Genomic DNA, 20,843 nt, shown 5'->3' with positions numbered 1-20,843 from the left:
CAAAACAGAAAGCTGTAAGGAAGTTCTGCAGAAGTATGTCCTAGGATCAGTTCCATTGATAATCTAACAACCTACATGATGAAATCAATAGACAATATGGAATTTGAGTGTATCCCAGATCTATTGGAGGACAACATTCAAATTAAAAAATGATCTTGGCTAGTTAAAAAGTTGTCTAAAAAAATAAAACCTTTAATTCTGAAAAGTAAAGGCATCATTCAAAACTCAAGTCTGAATCAGTCACTGCAGCAAACATGACCTCAGATTTTTGACACCCTGAATGCCATAACATAGCAAGGGGCTATGAAGTATTCCACACTGTTTAATTGCCTCACACTATTTACCTTAGATTTTTTCCCCCTGACACAATAGCGGTAGAACCATTGAGAAGGTGTTGGATTAAAAAAAAAAAACAAACCTCCTTCTTTCCCCAAAAAGAATTCCTGACTTACTTCAGATCTATGAATCTTCTCCATGTTTCAAACTAAACTCTTCTATTCAGAGATTTGGCAACGTAACAATTTAGAAGGGAAAAATGCTGCCATCTCCTGGAACAAGTGAAGCTTGCAGTTCTCTGGATGCCTGTGTTCTGCTCTCCATCTTGCATTGTTTTCTATGCACTGAAAAGTAACCTCAGGGACTTAGCAACATCATTAGGTGTTGCATTTAGAAATACCAGCAAAAGGCTATGGTAGCATACCACTTGCAAATCTTGGTGGCCTACGTTCAGTAGCAACATGAATCAGGTCCACCCACCCCACTAAATTCTACAAGCTCGAACAGCTTCTTTTCAACCAGCCCTCCTTACCACATACAAATCCTGAACAGAAATCTCTGTAGAAGCAGAAGTGGGACCAGAACCCAAATATAGCAGCTTATTCTCATTAAAAGCATAGCAGACTGGATGAAGCAGAGTTGTAGGTGCCTCCTGGCCTACAGTTTTCAAATCCTTCTGCTATCATCTTGCCTTTACTGCCAAGGATCCTTATTACAATCACCTGTTTTCATCCAACAGCCTTCAATAAGCAGCTTCTGAGAATGTACCAAATGCTTTGTTAGTATAACCTAGTCAGGCATACACCTCTGTTCTACACTGAACAACTCGTAACAGTCCATAAGATGGTACACCGTATCTATAAAGGTGTATAAAATGACTTCGGTAACTACTCCCCCCCAGCTTCTATTAGTTACAGCAGTATCCCTGATACGTTATCAGAAGTGCTTTACAACAAGGGGAAGAAATAGCCAGTTATCGAGTAACTTGGGACACACCTAGTAATAACAGTTCATATTGAAAGTAAGCTGCAAGCAGTGTTATATAAAGGCTCTTCCATTTCCCCGATAACACTGGCTATTCTCCTAGTGCTCAGTTCCAGGGCTAATGGGAAGGTACCTTAGGCATCTAGTGCTCCATTCATGTCAGTTGCTGCCCAGCCCAAGGATGTAGCTCACTTACATTTTTTTTTTTTTTTTAACCGAATTATATCTGAACTAGGACATTCCACAGCTGCAAATATTTTAAAATTAGTTTTCTAATACTGACTACATAGGAAAAGGTATGAATATTATCTTCTATTAATCCATCTTGGAAGTTTTGAAGTCTTTCTGAATGCTATAGCTGTTTAATCATTCATCTGAAAAAAGGAACAACTACCAAAACAAAAGCATTAATGTCAGAAGGCTTCCATAGTCACAGAAGCATCAGTAAAGCACAAGGGTTGAATCAGGATGAAAGGAAACTGACAGAATATTAGTATCAGCAGGATGAAAGAGAGTGGTCAAGCCTAGAGACACAGCCAAATTTTTAGATGCCACTACTTAGATACTACACTTAAATCTTACAGTATGCTTGACAAGCGCTGTTATTTCCTTCTTCTGGTCACATGAACAGTATGAATAGTTTATTATGCCTAATGCTATTTCTTATCTCATCTAAGAATTTCAGGTGATTTCATGCCTTTGTCTTGTTCGTACTGGAAAGGTATTCTGCTTGGCTTCCTGAGGCTTCTTAAGGGCTTTACCTGGTTAAGGAACAACTGACCCAAAAGATAAGTTTCATCAGATCATTTTAAAAGTACTCACCGAAGACGACAAAAAGTATTTTTCCCTTTACTTTTAGTTTAATTCTACAGTATTTGGCTTCCTTCTACTCTGCAATTACAGTTGAGGTTCACAAGAGTATCTCAGTTGTCAATGCTAAAACTCACTTTTGGGTAAACTCAAGTAAAAGAACTCTGGAATTTTTTGGCCATCATACCTCAGGTTTGCTTTGCACACTACATGTTCTGATGTGGTGTATCCCTTAGAGAAGAATGATTTATGCACCTTAATAAAAAAATTTCCTTAAAAATTATTATCCTCAATTCAACACTGTTTATTTTCTAAAATAAAAAACATGCACATCTGTAATATACACCATTTGCTTCTTACCAAAGACATGTTTATAAATATTTTTTTTTGCCTTTTAATAAAGATCTCTATCTACAGTCCAAATCCTTAATGCCAATCTGCCCAATTGGTTTTCAGGCAGATTCCACTGAAGACAATGTAGATCTGTATTGTTTCAGGTGCTGGAAAGCAAAGGTACCTGCAGAACTAGATAATTATCTCTTCAGGCACTTGCCATTTGGCTAAACCAAGTTTAAGAGTTTCATTACTTATACAAAAGCAACAAAATTCCAGTCTTCATTGGCTTCTTCAGCTGATTTCCATATGAAAGAAATGCAGAAACAGAAATTTACACGTCAGTCATCTCACTAAGAGAAAATGCCGTATTTCTTCTCTAATTCTTCAACAGAAGTATCTTTCAATCCCATGTGGCTCACATGATTGAACAATACCTGTGTAACTGTAAAAGAAAATCCCAACATAAACTGTTATTTTTGTGATTCACACTCAAAGTAAATTAGTCCAACTCGTTCCTCAGTGAGGGTAAGGGTTGGATTATATAGCTGAAATACAAGTAAATTTTTAGAACTACTGAGAGGATGGGAAAAAGTGGCAAAGGGAAGCTCTCACTTTGTTTTGATGCCCAGGAGCTGCCTAACAACATTTCCTCAAACAGGTATATAATCCTGACAACATAAACAGACAGCTTTTATTTTGTTTACTATCTTGGCACTATGCCATTAAATGCAAAAGATAAAAGTTAATGCCAGATGGCAGATAAAGCTTATATCAGGTTAAAGGCATGAATGCAATTCATTAAGTGGAATTTACTTGCACTTCAGTAAGTCAAACAAGGAATTTTATTTTAAGGAGATTCACATACCAAAATTTTGAAAATATAATGGTTATTAGTGAAACTCACTGTAGATAGTAAATTTGATATTATTTGATCCCAGGGAAATGTTCTGCTTGTAAGTGTCTCACTGTTACATAGTATGTCTGGTGTGCTAAATAAAGCAAATGTCTGAGACAAAAACCACTTATATAAACCATGAACTCAAGCCAATGTCAAGTGCAAACTGATCTAAGTGATGCCTCAAGAACAGGACAGAGACGAACAGGCTGAGTGCTTTAGAGACATTTGCATTCTTTTTGCCAACAGTAAAGTCAGGATTGCCAAGCAATGGTTGTAAATTGCAGAAAATGTGTAATTTGGATACCTTGCATGTCAGATATAAGATTTCATACAAATTCATAGATTTGTAACATTACCAGCTGCAAACTGAAATGCTAGTGAAGCTTACTTTATCAGTGATATTACTGATAAAAACAAACGGATTTAGCTGTAGTTTTCAAGCCTTCACAATTAATAAGGAATCAAAAGACTAAGAACAATTATGTGGCATTCTTATTAACTTCTAAAACAATCAAAAACCTAGACAACTAACTAACCTTAACTGATTATTACACAGAATAAACAACAATAGCACTAAATTTTACGTATTTCTTGCTAGATTCTACAGTATCACAAATGAAGTTTAAAAAGATGCTACTGAACTACTTACTTTTTTTCTCTGAGCCTGACATAAACATTACTGCCATATCAAATCTTTTTAATTCAGACAGCCTCTGGAGGATTTCAAGGATGAGCGATGGCTCCTCTTTCCTGAAGAAGATTATTAGAAATATAAAAATAACCACTGTTGATTAGAAAGATTCAGTAGCTGCAAGCAATATGAAAGACTTCAGGAACAAGAAATTAAAGGACAAATGGAACTCCCTTCTCTGTCTGTCTCATATTACCTGCCTTTCTCATCTTTCCTGCTCATTCTTCCACCCATGAAGCAAAAAGTCAACATGCAGAAATCTTTATGCAAGTATCCTTCTGATACAGAGCAAGAGTGAAGAAACATAACAACCTAGACTGATGCAAACTGACTACTGCTCATGTACAGAATAGCTATTGTATGATTTAACGCTTACACCTTGCCATTAACTTCACCATTTTTACACATTATTGGGGTGTGTGAGGGGAATTAGCACCTGTGGTACAGTAAGCTCAGCAAAAAGCACCACATTACAGTTGCCACCATTTTCATCCATACAGAAAACTCCTAGATTGTGTTCGTTTTACATTCTTCTGGTCAACAGTAAACAGGCACTGTCTTCGTTACAAAAACTAACAACAAATAGTATTTTTCCTTCATAACTTGCCCCGTCTCCCTCCAGAAGAAATATCTTTTACCTTACTGCAAACAATTTCAATTTGCTAGCCTTTATATGCCATACCACGAAATGTAGGACCATATCTCTTAAGATGTCATATTTCACCAATATGATGGATATTTTCTTTTAAAGAAACCAAGAGAAAGGCTAACATTCATTCAAGTTTGCTTTTCTCCATAAAAAAACACCCTAAAAACATTCTGAGTGTGTGCTCTCAGGCAGAGTAATTCAGAGAAGCAGCACACTGCCTCTGACTGGCAAAATGAACTTTAAGACTCAAATGGTAGCATGGATAGAAATTTCAAAAATAATTGTCAGGTCCTGTCTTATCTGAACTTCTAGCTCCAATACACATTTCCTACAGGCTACTGTAAATGATAGCAGATAATTAAAAATAGAAGTCAGAGTGCATCACAATAAACATTGCACAAAAATGAAACCCTTTGTATTTCTCAGCTTTAGAAAGTTAATACAGAAAGCTAATATCGTGCAATTATATGTGATAACAGAATACACAAGTAATATGAACAAAAATTTTTTCATACAGTCTAATATTCAGTTTCCGATGCTATTTAGCAGAACTGAATTCAACAACATACAGTAAAGGCTATTTATTTCTTTACCTCTTTTCTATCTGATTTTTCAAGATATGTTTAATTTCTTAAAGAACAATTAAATCATTCCAGTTATTGCATCATACTCATGTAATGCTGCATGCTGGAAATAATTTTGTAAGCTCAAGGATGGGGCTAGGGAGAAAAAACAAAACAAAACAAAAAACCCAAACAACAGAATAGCAATAAGAAATGTAAAACAAAAGGAGGAATTAAACTTACTCAATGTAGAAATCATGTAGAATTTTCAGTATCTGGTTAAATAAGTCTGGATCTAAGGATTTCTGGAACAGTTTCGGATAAAGTGAAGGCTCTATTTGCTTTGGAAAAATTAAAAAAGTGTTATTTTTAGGAAAAAAAAATACAGTTGAGTCATGAGAATTAGAAATGAGTTTTTAGGATGTCTTGGACAATGCTGAAATGCATGAAAGCAAAAAAACAACCCCAAAAAACAAATCACTTGCCCTATTTGATGTTGAGCATTAATTTTGGGGTGTTTTGTTTTTTGTGATAATTGCTGGCTTTTTTAAAAAGCATTCTAAGCAATTTTTGTTGCAAAATAAACAGAAGTACACATTAAGTAGACTGACAAGTTTCAAGAATTTCTTCATTTTAAAGAGATAAGAATGCTGTTATGCCTAATTACCCTAGAAGCATTCCTTTGAAAAATTAGAATTTAACACTGTTACTAATGTATTTAAGTGTTTACAGAATCAGCGCCTATGTTTAATAGAAGAGGCCAATTATGCAGAGACTGCAGTCAAAGTGAGGTAAGTGAAAAGTCAGGCACTAGAGGACAAATACTGAAATCCGGATCAAACTACTTAGTATCATGTTAAGGCAATTAAAGAAAGGGACTATTGTACACGGTTAAGACACAACCTAGCTACCCTCTCCACCTAAGTTTGTACTGCTTCTTCAATGTCAGTTGAAGAAACTGTCCAAACATTGTCAATCAACATTATGTTTCATACCTTCAGGTACAAGTACATATTTTCCGGGCAGTCTTTCAACTTCCTGAAGTCAGACTCAAGCTGGAAAGAATTTGCAGGAATGGCGGGGACTGGAGAAGCAGGTCCAAATGACCTTTTGATTTCTTTTTCTCTCTGTTTGCTCACAGGCAAAGACGGATGCAACGCTGATGAAATTTCTTTCACACTAGCAGGAAGCCTGCAGAGAGATTTTGAAACACATAATCAAGAAAACATTTAAGGAAATACTGAGACCTAACTGGCGATCTTTTAATTCCTTAAAAATCTAAAATACTATCAAGATTTTTTAAAATAATGCATTTTAGTTCAAGTAGGTATCTAAAAAAACCCCTTCAAATTATGGAAGCTTTACACTTGATTCACCTTTTCTAAAAAAACAAACAAAAAAACCCCACCAAAAAAACCCATCTGCAAATACTTACAAATATACTCAGTCTTTCCCTATTTTGTTTCTGGAAATAACTGCATTTTATGGTACAGATTTCTACTGTACAAAGCTGCAAAAAAAAAAATTATATTTTCCGCAATTTCACGATGCAAAACAATAACCATGTCAAATGAACAAACTGTTTTCAACACTGATTACAGTGGAGCTATTTTTTGTCCTATAATTTGTCAGTTAAGTCCATTTATTTTTCAGAAGTTATAAAATGACTAAGAAATATACTTTTTTCTTCAACACTTCACACTAAATCCATCTGACTGAGCTGGAAAAGGTGGGCGTAGGATGGTGTTTCTCACAGAAATTCTTCAATCAGAATTCTGTATCAAGTATTTACTATTAACACAATGAGATGATGCCAATGCATACAGAGCTTCCCTAAGCAGACAACAAGTAGAGTTCTAACACTTAGCAGGGATAGTGGCTTCTATACTTCAGCATAGTCTCAGCCATCCAGACTTGAGTTTGCCTAGCTGACACAGTGGAACTTGGGAATTCTGAGCAAGCCTGAAGTTATCAGCTGCCTGCTCAGCAGAGGAAAAAGCGATGACATTCTCATCTGCTCCTTTTCTCTCACACAACTGGTGGGCAAAGAATGTTTGAACTTCGCTCAGCATCTTCTCTAAAACATTACAAATAAAAATCACAGCTAAGGAAGATGAAGTGCACAAGGAAGAGAGTATGGCATACAGGAAAATATTATTAATTTCTTTACATCTGCAATGTAAGAACAAGACTAGTTTTCCATCTGACACTAAATAGATCATACTTGACTCAAACACTACATGATCAGAGGGGCAGACGTGTAAGAACTGAAGTTTCTTTCAATATTTTCTTTTTAATTCAAATTCTCCAGAATATGTTTGATATCTCATCACATGTAGAAACATGAAAATTAAGATCACATTTCAACTACATTTACCTTTTAAAAAGAGTTTTTATACTTACTGTAATGGTGAGTTATCACTGATTTCTTCTATTTTCAAGTGCTTTGCTTTTGGAATGTCCGTTGTAGTCAACTGATCATCCTGATCTAGATTCTCTGTTGTTTCAACACTCATTGAATTTCTCCAGTTATTGACTAAAGAAGTAGTGCTGGGCAAATCACTAGTTGGTGTGTCATCATCAATTTCTTCAATGGCTATTCTTCGCAAAGGCTTCTAAACAGAACGCATATCTCATGTCACGTGTGTAGCCTCAACATCACTGTATATACAGGCCCCAGATAAATAGCTGTGTTCAATTTTAAATAACCTCATGATAACCAGTTTCATCTGTGGTGGTGCACATGGAAGATACTTTCAATAAAGATAAATGGCAAAAAAGGAAAATTCATGACATTCTATGGGAAGCCTTATATGATCATTTTATTGCTTCACCCTCATAAACCAGTGTATCCTTTCTCTAGAGGATCTCAGAATCTGCATTCTGTTTCCCCAGTAACAATAAAAAAAGTTTTATTTTTTTTCCCCCTACTAAGGTTGAAAGGGCAATGACTACCATATATTTTGACCAATGACCTGGTCAAGCTTTGTAATTTAGCTAAACAAGTTAACCATCCAGCAACATAGGCCTTGACCCTCAACTTAAAATTTTGAGATGATAAATATTTGTAACTCAGCCCTGCTGATTAGCAAGTTACATATGTCATAAGGTAATTAATTCAACCACTAGAGGACATGCTAACCAAAATGCTTCAGCTTGTTTAATCTCTGCATGATCACTTATTTTTGACCATCACCTAGCACCACCTTCACAGGTCTTACAAGGAAGAACCATGGGGGGGGGGGGGGGGGGAGAAAAAAAATTCATCACCTTTTATTTTTGAATTTCATTTGCTGAACATGAACATAAGTGTATACTGCTCTAGAAATACAGGTGCAAATACACACGATTAAACACTCAACAATTTAGACTTCTAGAAATGGAAGATTTCTCTGTCCAACTCTAACACAACCCCATCGTAAGTCTTCACAGTAGTTTGTAACTCATTAATCTGACTATAACCACTGATAATTCATAGTCCAAAACTATCGCTTCTTGAAAACCAATACCCAGCTATTCTACAGTTTATATGGATAAAAATGCAGGCTCAAGGCTCTTGCAGTAGCCGTAGGTGACAGTAGCATATGACATGGGTAGGCAACATGTACTGCTACCACTACAGCTGCTATAAAAACTGTAAACAGCAGATGAAAAAGGGAAGTTTACCCAGAGCTTTCTCAAGCCTGCAATCAAATGTGGACACTCAACTGCCTCCCCTTTACTCTCAACTGCAATATAACTATGGACCCACGAGAGGGTTGTGGGGTTGTCTCCCTATTTAATTTTATAGATATACGCATACACCATGTTTCCTGTGTGTGGTACTGTAGGCTGAATGCTTACACCATGGCTACTGTTACACGCACATGGAAATGCTGAAGTTATTCTCTTGAAAAATATCAAAAGAGTAAATCTGTAAATTTTGGGCTTTCCACAGGCAGGATGTATCTATCAGGAGTTAGTCTACATAAATAACCAAGAAGTGGATTTTAACTTCAAGCTCTATTTTCCCCATCATTATAGAAAGCAATTCACAAAAAACCAACTTACTGTTGATTTCAGGTGTAATGGATTATCAATCAGTTTCACTATATTTTTTATTTCCGTTTCTTTTATCAATACTGCGGGATATTCTTGATGAGTCCACTCTTCTTTCTCAGCTAATTCCTGAAAAAAAATTGTAAATTGTCCAAAAGATGAAAAGTTTGAGAAATAATTGTAAGACATGTTAAAAATTACATAATAAAGAATGAAAACATTCTATTACTATAGGCTTACAAAAAAAAAAAAAAAAATCACAATTATACATACATTCCTTATTTTAGTGAGTTCATTTATTGCTTGTTTATTTCCAGGTTCCAACTTCAGAACAGCTTCAAAATCTGAGTGAAAAACAACATACAAAACCTGTAGACATTGCAAGTTAAAGTAACTGGCAAATTTTTAAACCTGTTTTGCTTTCACAGCTCTAAAGTAATTAACGGCAGGTAAGTCATCATAATGCTTTATTATGACCTAGTTTTAAACACATTTTTCAAACTATTTCTTGTTACTTATCGTAAGCAACAATAGCTGTAATTTCACACAAAACTGTCTTCGCATCATGTGGATACCAACACAAAAAGTTTTATACATATTCAATGAAACACAACAAAACCTCACCATTCTTAACTTTTGCACTGATAACCTCAATTAGTCAGCAATTGATTTAATTGCTATTATAAGAGAAAAAAATCAGGAAGTCCTTATACTCATCTCTTACCTATCACACTTAGGCCAATTCAAAGTCCTACCTTGCATAGCTTCTTTTAGCTTTCCAAGAGCAACTCTGGCAGCTCCTCTTCTGGCAAAGGCTTTAGAATAGGAGGCATCCAAGAGCAGAGCTTGTGTACAGTCATTTTCTGCCTCTTCATACCTCAGGAAGAGAGTAGTACAGAATTAATAATCAGTTTCAAAAGAGGCAGTTTCAACTGAAAAGACAGAGCTACCCAAAACAACAAAGACAGACCTTAATTACCTATATACATATAAATACACACCACTGAGCTAAAACATAAAAGTAAACATATAAAATATGATTTCTCAGCACCTTGAAATTTCAGCCAAATCTTTCGGTATCTCATGATACACTGCTAACTCTCTTTTTATCATCACAGAGAATATCACTTCCTCTGTGAAAATAAATGCTTAAAGCCTGTTAGACCAGAGTCCACTTTAAACATTAAATAGCCTTAAAATGAAAATCAGCATCATAGCTTTGGACTTCTGAAAAACAGAAATACCATTACAAACAAACAAAAAAAGTGCAAGAAAGGAGAAGCAAGCATATACGAGAACAAATTTCTGTACATCTGAATTGCTGTGACTTGTCCTTAACTATTTCAGAATAAGAAGTCAGTATATCCTTGCATTAAAGTCATTTGCTTCACTGTAAGATCAAATTTCTTCATCCTAGTTGTATTTAGTTGTATTAGATCATGATTCCACTACGTGCATATTAGGCACTGAGGTCAGATTGATAGGCCTGTAGTTGCCCGGATTATTAAAGTATTTTCATTCATTCCTCTTCTCCTCCTTCAATCTATCATTAAATTTATGGAAACAGTATTTTTTTTTTTTTCAGTTCTTATCAGTTCTACAAGTTTATAAGAATACCAATAAGCTTCCGTTGCATTGGGTCCTCTTTGAAATGTAAAGACCCATGATACAGCGATTTATTATACAGAATCGATTTTCTGGCTTGGTCATTCAATTAAAGTATTACTTCCTCTGACTCTCTGAGAACATTATTTGCATTATGATGTCCTCTACAGCTTCAGTACTAAATTACAAATGTTGTGTCAGAAATACTACCCATGCAACCTAGTTTACAATATCATAATTTGAGATGAATTTATTGTCTCTACAGATTCCCAGCCACATCATGTTAGAACAGATGACTCTCTGCTTCTCATGCTACCAGTTTAAAAGGCTTAAACTACCATACCATCAGGGAGTCAAAAAAAAAAAAAAAAAAAAAAATCAGACTTCCAAAATGGTCATATGGAATTTCTCTCATTTGCTAGAAAGCATACATTTCCTACTGTTACTGGATTATCTGAATAAAGCTTAATTAAACTAACTACGCATACATGTCTCCCTTAGTGGAGTCAAAGAAAAATATTTTAAAAGACGACAATTTCCAGAAAAAGCTCCTATCCAACTCCTTTGAAGTCAGAAGTTATAATCCACTTCTTTTTATAATGCAACATGTAGTAGCTAAGTGGGTTTTATAGTCAAAAAAGACATAAAGCTTTGGGCAGGTCCTTTGAGAAAGGTAAGTATGTAGAATTTTACACACACGAAAGAATGAAAATAAAAACTTTAGAAACTATAATTTCATACTGATGCTATTTTATTCTCTCAGAACTTCTTTCCTATGAAATGCATTCTGTTGTTTTCTCTCCCTTACTGTTTTCAATATGATTTATTCTATACTGAATGCTAGAAAAAATTAGAAGGAGTAACAGTAACCGAGCTTGAGTGAAAATCTACTGGATCATTCTTCTGTCTAATTCACAACAGAGAAAGAAACAGTATAGCACATGCAATACTACTTACTTTTCAATCTTTAGATAGGCCATGGCTCTGTTAGCCGGCAGAAGCGCATTGGTGCCATCTGCTGCCATACCACGGGTATAACATTCTATTGCAGCCTCATACTTTCCTTCTTTGAAATAACCATTACCCTGTAATATTTAGGTTAGAAAAAAAATAGTGTTGAGAAAGACCTAGTGCAATAAATTTTTTCTTATCCTTTTTAGCAGAGAGGGTCACAATATCAAGAAGATGGATCACAAAGAACACCCACATCAGAGCAGACATTTATGGCATATTTCTTCATATCTAAGCTTGGAGGCAGACCACAAAAAAAAAAAAATCTTAATTTTTTTCTAATACTTCAAGGATAAAAAAAAAAAATGCTACATGCATAGTTTAAGTGCAGACTTATAACTCTATAACTTGTGATTTTTCTTTACTCTTGATGTGCAGGATAAGCCATCCTGTACCTCCTGAATTTAAACACAAGCTAAACCTTTACAATTCCCCTTTCAAGATGACTTTCTGTGCTGCACAAATCTGTCTTTATCCTGCTACATCCACGAAACTGTTATCCTCAAATATTACTTGGGCCCAAATGTTGCTGTTATTTTCTAATTAATGCTCCATAAAACAAAATTACATTACTTTTTTTTTGTTTGTTTCCAAGAGACTAGAATTATCTTTTGCTTCTCAGTACTAACATAAAGCCATGTGTTATCTTCTCCACTACTATTCTACTCACTGGCCAAAAAGCAAAGGCCACAGTTCAGACTTGACAGGATCCGTGTTGCCAGGATCAGGCCCACAGCGAGTCAACTCTGCTGCCAATAAAGTATTGCACTAGAGTGAAATGTCTTTCCTGTGGCCTCTTCAAACTTTTGTTCCTATTACCTACTTAATGTATGCTTTCATTCTTTTCCTCCTACAACCAGTATAGGAACCCTGAATATTGATAAAAAGTCAGAAGTTAAATAGCTAGGTAGGAGAACAGAAAGCAAATTATGTTTTAGTTAATAATGTTATTTCTTAATTGCAATAGTGGGGACAAGGAGAAATCAATAAGCCAACTGTGAGTCAAGACCACGTATCCAGAAATACATTTTTATTGTATTGTTGCCTGCACTCCCTGAAGTCCTTTTTACAATTACTTTCCACCATGTAATCAGAGGTTTGGAAACACAAGAAATAGTCCGCAACTCTACTTGGACAAGCAGGGATCAAGTTGCATATCATACTGGAGAAATGGGATCTTTGTAAAACGCAGTTTGAGTTTTACTTATCTTACTACATATTTGAAATCTATCACGTACAATTTGGGCTGTAAATGCTACCTTGTATAATTATTCCTCCAGAAGAGTCCAAACAGAACTCACTGTCCCCCTTCCCTCCCTAGAGGGGCCAAAATGGGAAACAATTAAGGTTATATCAAGGACATTGTATTTATGAAATTCTAGACAGTATCAAGTTTAATTTACATATTTGCATAGGTAATAGCACAACACAACCCTTTTCTTTGCTAGTTCTCTCCTGTTCCATCAGAATCTGTGACTTACCAGGTCTTTTTCTGTAATAGCCTTCTGCCTGAGCTGCTGGTCTTCAAGGCACTTCTTCTCTTCATCTGTTAATTCTGGTCTGACTCTATCTTCAAACTCCTTCTGTTCTGAACTTTCTTTTGATGACAAAGCCTGCAAAGATGTAATTTTTTCCTCAATAAGTATTTCCCCCACTTACACATTTTCATAACATAAATTACAATAAACTCTAAACTTTTAAGATGCAAAAACCTGCCAAGCATTTTAACAGAAGTGCCTGTGTTGTAAGTGAAATGCAAATGGCAGAGATCATCCTAAACTGTTCTCGAAAATGTGTTTCTATGAGGGACTGTGAGTCAGGATATTACTTGGTAAATAAAAGGTATTCAATTTCTGAAGCACAAAGTAAAATGACCCATGGAACCTGTCTCTATATATTCCAATTCACAAATCATTTATTTCTTCAATTACTGGAGACTTTGGGTCTTCATTCTGAAAACAAATTTTTCAAGCACTTTCAAAGCTACAGTTGAAGAGGTATAAGCGTATTCACACAGTAACAACAGGTGAGCTTATATTTACTAAGGGCATCATAATCAACATTCTCTCCCTCTCATGAAATGGATCAGACTTGCAGTAGAGTATTATGTTCTGCTAGGCTTAAACCTACTTTCTGGTTTGGCAGACGACAGCAATCAGTGGGACTAGAAGCAGGCTAGCAGTTCAGCTTTACAGCCAAGAAAACACACAGGTTCTCTCATACGTTGTGCTACCCTGTACCAAAATACTAAGCATGACTGAAACATTAACACAGGAGGTAGAAAAAACATCCAAGGGAAGATTTTTTAAAAAAACAGATGTTGGTGCACACATCCACTCTTAGCTTGCCAATCCACTATTACACTGATGTTTGCATACATGCTAGTTAATCCAGAAGAAACTCACTTACAGATTTTCACCTCAGTGAATTTCAAATGACAGAAAAAGCACATGAGATTTTACTGAATTCAGTTCTTGTTATAAATATAAGTTGATACAGATATAAATTGAACTAGGTGTATTAATTTATCTTCAGGCCTATTAATCTTATTACCTGATCAATTTTCTTCAGTTCATTTTTTGCTTCAAAGTTGTTTGCATCCAGCTCTAAAACTTTTTCATAATCTGTCAGAAGATCAGAAAACAATGTTTCAGGTAGGAACTATAGGGTAGTAACCAGAGTATAAAATAAGAGCATTCTTTTGAGATAAACCTTTTTTGTAGTTACCTAAGAAGCCCAAGATATTTCAAAGAACACATCATCCTAAGACATTTAAAGCTGAATTGTTCTAGAACTACTAACACCTACAGCAATCATTTGGACTTGCTGTTTGAATTTTACCTTGCTAGAGTTAATATGCAATATGGTATTTCATTTCTTTGTTTACAGGAAATTAAATTCCTACAACAAATAAGCAAATCACACAAGCTTGAATCAAGCAGACAGACAAACATCTTGTATATATTTTAAGGAAAGAATTTTAAAAAGACCCACCTTCTTTAGCACCTTGAAGATTTTTCAAAGCAAAGCGAGCAGCCCCTCTTCTGGCATAAGCCTTTGTGTAATTTTTATCTAAAGCAAGTGCTAAATTGCAGTCAGATTCTGCAACAGAAAACCTATCAAAAATATGAATGAGTTAGTTTGGACAGATGTAGGTAACAAAACCCAAAACTTAGCAATTTAGCTTACTCTGCAGCTTTACAGGTTCTCTCTAAAGCAAAAATCTTACATGCTTCAGAAGGGGCATAGAACAACTATTTAAACATCTCTCAATTCAGAATACATCAAAACAGGAAAGGAAAACAGAGGTCAACAATCTTTGCTGCAACAGAAAGAATAACCAACTCCCCTGGACCCTTTCTTCCCCCAAAAGAAATTAAAGCCTTAGAAATAGAGCTCACTGAATCTGAAAGGCAAATTAGTAAACTTTCTCCTTCTTTCTTTTTTTGAAGTCTTACACTGTAACGCAGAAGATGGTGAACTTCTAGCATGAAAGTATAGGAAAAAAAAGATGAGAGACACCACCAGATTCCTTATCCTGGCAATTCCTATTTTACTTTGAAACTGCAAAGCAGGTTGCAACAGCAGTCCTACATAGACTGTATCACAGCATGATAAATAAAATAATCAAGACTTAAAACCAGACAAAAAATCTGAAAGTAGCATTTCAAAGAAGAAAATATTACAGATTTAACAATACAAGTCTTACTTTTTCATTCTATAAAAAGCCGATGCTCTGTTTGTGGGCAATACTGGATTGTATGGATCAGAATGCATCCCTCTAGTGTAACATTTTATAGCTTCATCAAAGTTCCCTTGTTTAAAGTAGTTATTACCCTGTGAATAGGAAAAAAAAGTCTTTTTAGCAAATTACTATACATTGATAGACACATTATTCACTTTTGGTGAAAAAATTCAACGTTTCTGTTTTAGAATGCTCAAACATTTTTGTTTAACATTTCTTACAAAGTACTGCTTTACTGTGAAACATTTCTTTTAACTAAAATATTCTAAGTATCCCATATTAAATACTTCTCATGATTTATGCAATAACATGGTTTTATTATATACTGATTTTCAATATCTGTAGGTCATTTCCAGAAACCTAGAACAAGCTGCTTAAATTGCCACAGAAAATTAATGAAGTTTTTTTGTTTTTAGTAACTAGATTTGGCATCTTTGCTTTCCAAGGTAAATATTTTCGGTTTTGCCTCCTCTGGGACGTAACTTTTATCTTGTGTGCCCTCAACTGCTTCACTGCAGCCAAGATGATAATGGTCAAAGACATCTCAATTTCTCAGTGTAAACTGCAGACTATACGTCGAGGAATTTCCACAGCAGCAGGGAAAGAATACAGATGTCACCCATGCAGACAATAAAAAAAACAAAACAAAACAAAAAAACTAAGAAACTCTACTGGAGAAAAGTATGGACTGACAGATGGCGTTAGGTGATTGTTTGTAAACAAAGATGTTTTTCAGAACCACAGAAGTTGTTACACAACTTAGCCTATCTCACATGGCAATGAAGCATGAGATAGGTCTCGCTGTATTCTACTTGCAAAATATGATAAAACTGAACTGGTACCAACTTGCCATTACCAAGGCAAGGAAGACATACAAGTTCACCCCTCATTCCCAGATGTACTGGCCTCATAAAGGGACTAATCTTAAATTCTTAGGGATTTAGTTTGGGGCATTCAGACCTTGTGTTCAGGTAAACACCAGTTTGGTCCATATGGCAGTTCTATACAGCAATCCAACTTCTCAAAGCAAAAAAACAATACACAATTCATCATAAGCATACATTAAGCAGAGTCTGACGGGCTTTGCTGCAATCAGTGAGGAGAAGAAACAGAAATGCAGTGAGAATTTTCTATTTTGGAATAACGGGCAGGAAAACAGACATAGAGAATTCCAAACAGGCAATTCTTCCACCAGAAGTGTGGTCTCAGTGGACAACCTTTTAAAAGAAACTACAAATGCTCCTACGTCTAAATTGCTACTTTGCAAATAACAAACATTTATAATGCTATAACCTTTTCCTTCTCTGCAAGAGCCTTTTCTGCATCTATACGAATTCCATCTTCTTCAGAGTCTGATTCTGGAGATACGGAATCATGAGTACTATCTTCTTTATCAAGTTCTTCAAGTATTTTATCCTGAAATCAGACAAAATAAACTATTACCTTCATTATAATTTAACAATGCAAAAAATACAAGTAAGACTTTAAGAGAATTAGTAGTGTGTTTTTAAAAATCTCTACTTCTTAAGTCCTCTTTACTAAGGAATATTCCACACTTCAAAAGTGAGAGATCTATCCTCTAATACTGCCATCTGTATTTAGTCTTATATTCTACTAGAATTATGACCTAATAATAGACCTATTGTTAAACCATTTTTTTTTCCTTAAGGTCAAATTCAATCTGCTGGATGAGAGCACAATCAATAGAAAACTCAAATATTTCTCAATATTCCAAATTTTAAACACATAATGTTTTTGGGCAAAAGCTACTTTTTATGTTCATGCAGTACCCACCACAGTAAGATTCTGACTTGTGGACTGAACTCTTAGCACTATAACAAAATCTTATTTAAAGCAATCAACTGGGGAAAGACTCAATTAACAAGCAAATATTCTGACTCACCACATCAAGTTTTCCCCATGCTTCATAATCGTAAGACTTGATCTTGTTTTTCTTGTTTTCCTCAGTGGTTATCTTTGAAGGGACTTTACTTTTGCTTTTCTTCTTTTTCTTAAAAGCCTTGTTTCGAATTGGTGGCAAATTCTAAATTGAAATAATTAATTTATTAAAAAAAGATGTGTGAAAGTCACTTGCATTGAAGAATCTATAGTACCTACATCTAGATATAGTATCTATGTACTGGCTAGTTTTATTTTTGAAATCCATCCAGCAAGCTGTTCTCAGGAACTCTACAAAACCACTAAGGACAGCAAGTATAAATCTCTCAATACATAATAATAGCAAATATTACCTGTATGATACAAAGTTAAGTTTTACAAGACAACTCTCTGCGGACTCTCACTGAAGAATAACTTCCATACATTAAAAGTCAGCAATAAATCAGCAATACCCATACTGCAGACAGAAATATTCTCCTAGATCTACCTGGAACTAATTAAAAATTTACTGGCCCCATCACCTCCAGATGCTACTGCCCCACAGCTCTGTTGGTGGAACGGTTTACAGAATAATCTTTGGTCTGCTTCAGATGAGGAATAAGTCAGCTAGGTTAGCTCATACATTCTATTCAGATATTTTAAGTCAACACATGTAATTTTGCTGAAGCAAAAAGCAATGATTATAAACACTATCACATTATGAACAGCGGAGTTAATATTGACACTGGACTTGTGATTTTTACCTCTTCTGGAACACCGCTCTGTTTCCGTAGTTCAGAATCCACTTCCTTAATATCTTTTTCCCAGCTCTCCAATTCTCTCATAAAATCCTGCAGCTCTTCAGCATTTTGCTTCATTTGCAGCTGTAGTTCTAGTGCTTTATTAGGTGTACTCATTGTAATCTGCCAAATTTCAAGGAAAAAACTTTCTAAAGAGAAGCTGAAAGTATGTACTGAAGGAAGCTAGCTATTTCAAAATGAAGAAGTTTGACTTAGACGCGAGACAGGCTTCCCAATAGCACAGTAGGAACATTAAATAATAATAGACTAAAAAGAAACACAATTTAAATGTCTTTGAAAAAATGAAGGGAAGCGATGTCATTCAGATAAAACCAAGGGTATCATAACAAACAACAAGTCATGCTTTCCTAACTAAGTGTAAGGCAAAGGGCCCAACAAGTCAATGAAAATCCTGAAAGCACGGTGATCTTAGTTTAAAGCAATGTTTCCCAGATGACAGAATGTAGAAAACTTTAACACATTCACGTTTAAGTTTTAACTAAAAAAAAACCCAATTAAGATACACATGTTGCCTTATATCTGAACAGAAACAAGACATCTGACAAACCAACCCCCGAAAGCACTTTTGGCCCCTACAAGTAAGTACGCTCAAATATGCACACATTTTTAGTACAGGAATGAGTAAACACAAGGCGTTTTATTATGAAGTCTATTGAATTACAAGTCCAGAATATTCTTTGAATGTGCTCTTTGTACACATCTGTAGCCCTCCAAGTCCCTAAAATACTGTTTAATAATTATTAATACTTAATAGTCTTCATAAATTTTGTTGTCTTAATTTTAGTGTCTTAAGTGAAAAACATTTTATTATCACAGAAATATCAAGCCACAAGTAAAAAGTAACCTTAAAAAAATTCTTTGTTACAATTCAGAAAGAAACCCACACATTTGTACAGTCCATAGCACAAAAAGCTGAAAGGATGAAGCAAACATATTTTGAAAACAATCATGATTAAGTAATTCATGATGAAGTAAATACAAACTTAGACAAAGGTGGCTATGAATGGTTGATAACTGTAACCTCTTGACCGAAAGCTTCAGGATCAGGTACAATCCTCACATAAGGATAAATAAGCTATTTATAGAAATAGCACACACAAAAATTTTAAGGGAGAAAAAGGACTAGATTTTTTATTTATTTTTAACATCCAGTAAGGCAATAACCTAATAGCGTAGAAATATAAAAATTTATGGGCCAAATGAAGCTAATGACTTCTGCAATACAATGTGGTGTCCATAATTATGGACAAGAGTCTCATAAGAGATGGAAAAACACACTGCATGATTATTAGTGAACTAATGCTACCAAAGCAGAAGTGTTTTTCATCCTCACAAGTAAGCAGCTGTGTAGATGCCCTGATGTGCTTCTTCCTAGTTACTTCCTATACACAGGTGGTAACATGCTGACCCTTAGCAATATATTTTTCCTAAAATCTTCTAAATACTTGGTCTATTTGAAACTAATTGGAAATAAACTTTAGGTAAAGCCAAAAAAATGGGTATTTTTCATCATATTTCCAATTAAGGTGTTTTTTATACTTCCCCCCCCGCTGCTGTTGCCCCATACTGAACTGTCTCTGCAACATTCAGCCACTTAATTTCATGAAACCAGGGCACAGCCACACCAAATATTTCATACATACTAGTACACCCTGGCCAATGGTAGCTAGAACAAGATGCTTCAAAAGAGGTAAGAAACTACACTGTTATCTGTTGAACTTTTCTTGTTATCACTGACTAAAATAATACTCTTATACACGTGAAAATGTAATATTAATATCTAGCTGTGTGTTTTCTAGCATTCTAAAGCATCTTGCACCAGCATGTAACGTAAGCCTGCTCCTGTTACCCTCTAGCCTAACAGCGTGTGCTGCATGCGTACAGCTTAGCAGCGACCTTAATCCAGGCGCTCACAACAGACTCCTTTGCAGCACGGCTCTCACACCCTGTGAGGCGCTTTTATTTGAGCCCCAACGCCAGGGCCTTCCTTTGTTTTACCCAGCACCCGAGGGCTGCCTTGTCCCAGCCGCTCCACGGGGGAGCAGCCGCATTACCCCAGAGGCCTGGCCGGCAGCCGGCGGAGCAGGCTGGCACCCAGCGGCACCGCGGGCCAGGCCCGCCCCGGGAGCGAGCCCCACGCCTCACGCCGTAGAGGCCCCGGAGGCACGGCCGGACCGTTTAAGTTTCGACACCCGCCTCTTCGCCGCCTCGCAGTTACAAACGAGGCCCTTCGGGATGGGCTCCCCCTCGCCTCGCCTCCCCACCCCGCGCGGCCAGGCCGCCTGTGAGCCACGGGAGGCGGCACCGGGCCGGCTGCGCAGGGGGCCGGGTATGGCACCGCACACCCCACCCGACCCGACCCGACCCGACCCGACCCGACCCGACCCGGTCTCACCTGCGCCGGGTCCCGCCTCTTTCTGCCGCCGCCGGACGCCCTCCCCGCGCGGCCGAGCCTCCTCCCAGGATGCAGTGCGGCCCCGCGGCCCCGCAGCGGGACGGGCCCCGCGCCCCGGCGGCCCCGCGGCGGCAGGGGGAGAA

At 36.4% G+C, this 20,843-nt stretch overlaps 1 protein-coding gene across 1 annotated transcript; it reads right to left on the bottom strand.

Moving 5' to 3' along the window:
• Window positions 1-65: 65 nt before the first annotated feature.
• On the bottom strand, window positions 66-20,842 carry RPAP3 (RNA polymerase II associated protein 3). Its single transcript, XM_082309610.1, has 17 exons — window positions 20,701-20,842; window positions 18,249-18,407; window positions 17,510-17,650; window positions 16,900-17,022; window positions 15,571-15,698; window positions 14,856-14,977; window positions 14,415-14,485; window positions 13,343-13,474; window positions 11,808-11,935; window positions 10,001-10,122; window positions 9,519-9,589; window positions 9,258-9,374; window positions 7,611-7,822; window positions 6,203-6,398; window positions 5,451-5,548; window positions 3,954-4,054; window positions 66-2,848 (listed from the first exon to the last, which is right to left on the bottom strand). The coding sequence occupies exons 2-17, from the start codon at window positions 18,399-18,401 to the stop codon at window positions 2,757-2,759; spliced, it is 2,007 nt and encodes a 668-aa protein (XP_082165736.1). The 5' UTR covers window positions 18,402-18,407; window positions 20,701-20,842; the 3' UTR covers window positions 66-2,756.
• Between the last annotated feature and the right edge of the window lies 1 nt (window position 20,843).

Source organism: Platalea leucorodia (assembly GCF_965183815.1).
Source record: "Platalea leucorodia genome assembly, chromosome: 4".
NCBI lineage: Eukaryota > Metazoa > Chordata > Aves > Pelecaniformes > Threskiornithidae > Platalea > Platalea leucorodia.
The sequence above is the reverse complement of the archived record's forward strand: the minus strand, read 5'-3'. Positions and strand labels throughout refer to the sequence as shown.

Bases quoted from the DNA above. Each gene is read 5' to 3' on its own strand.
- RPAP3 (XM_082309610.1), bottom strand. From the start codon at position 18,401: ATGAGTACACCTAATAAAGCACTAGAACTACAGCTGCAAATGAAGCAA. The intron at 14,978-15,570 runs GTAAGACTTGTA...TATTTTTGATAG, and splicing joins GCTTTTTATAGAATGAAAAA to GTTTTCTGTTGCAGAATCTG. The intron at 11,936-13,342 runs GTAAGTCACAGA...TAAATATTACAG, and splicing joins CTATTACAGAAAAAGACCTG to GGTAATGGTTATTTCAAAGA.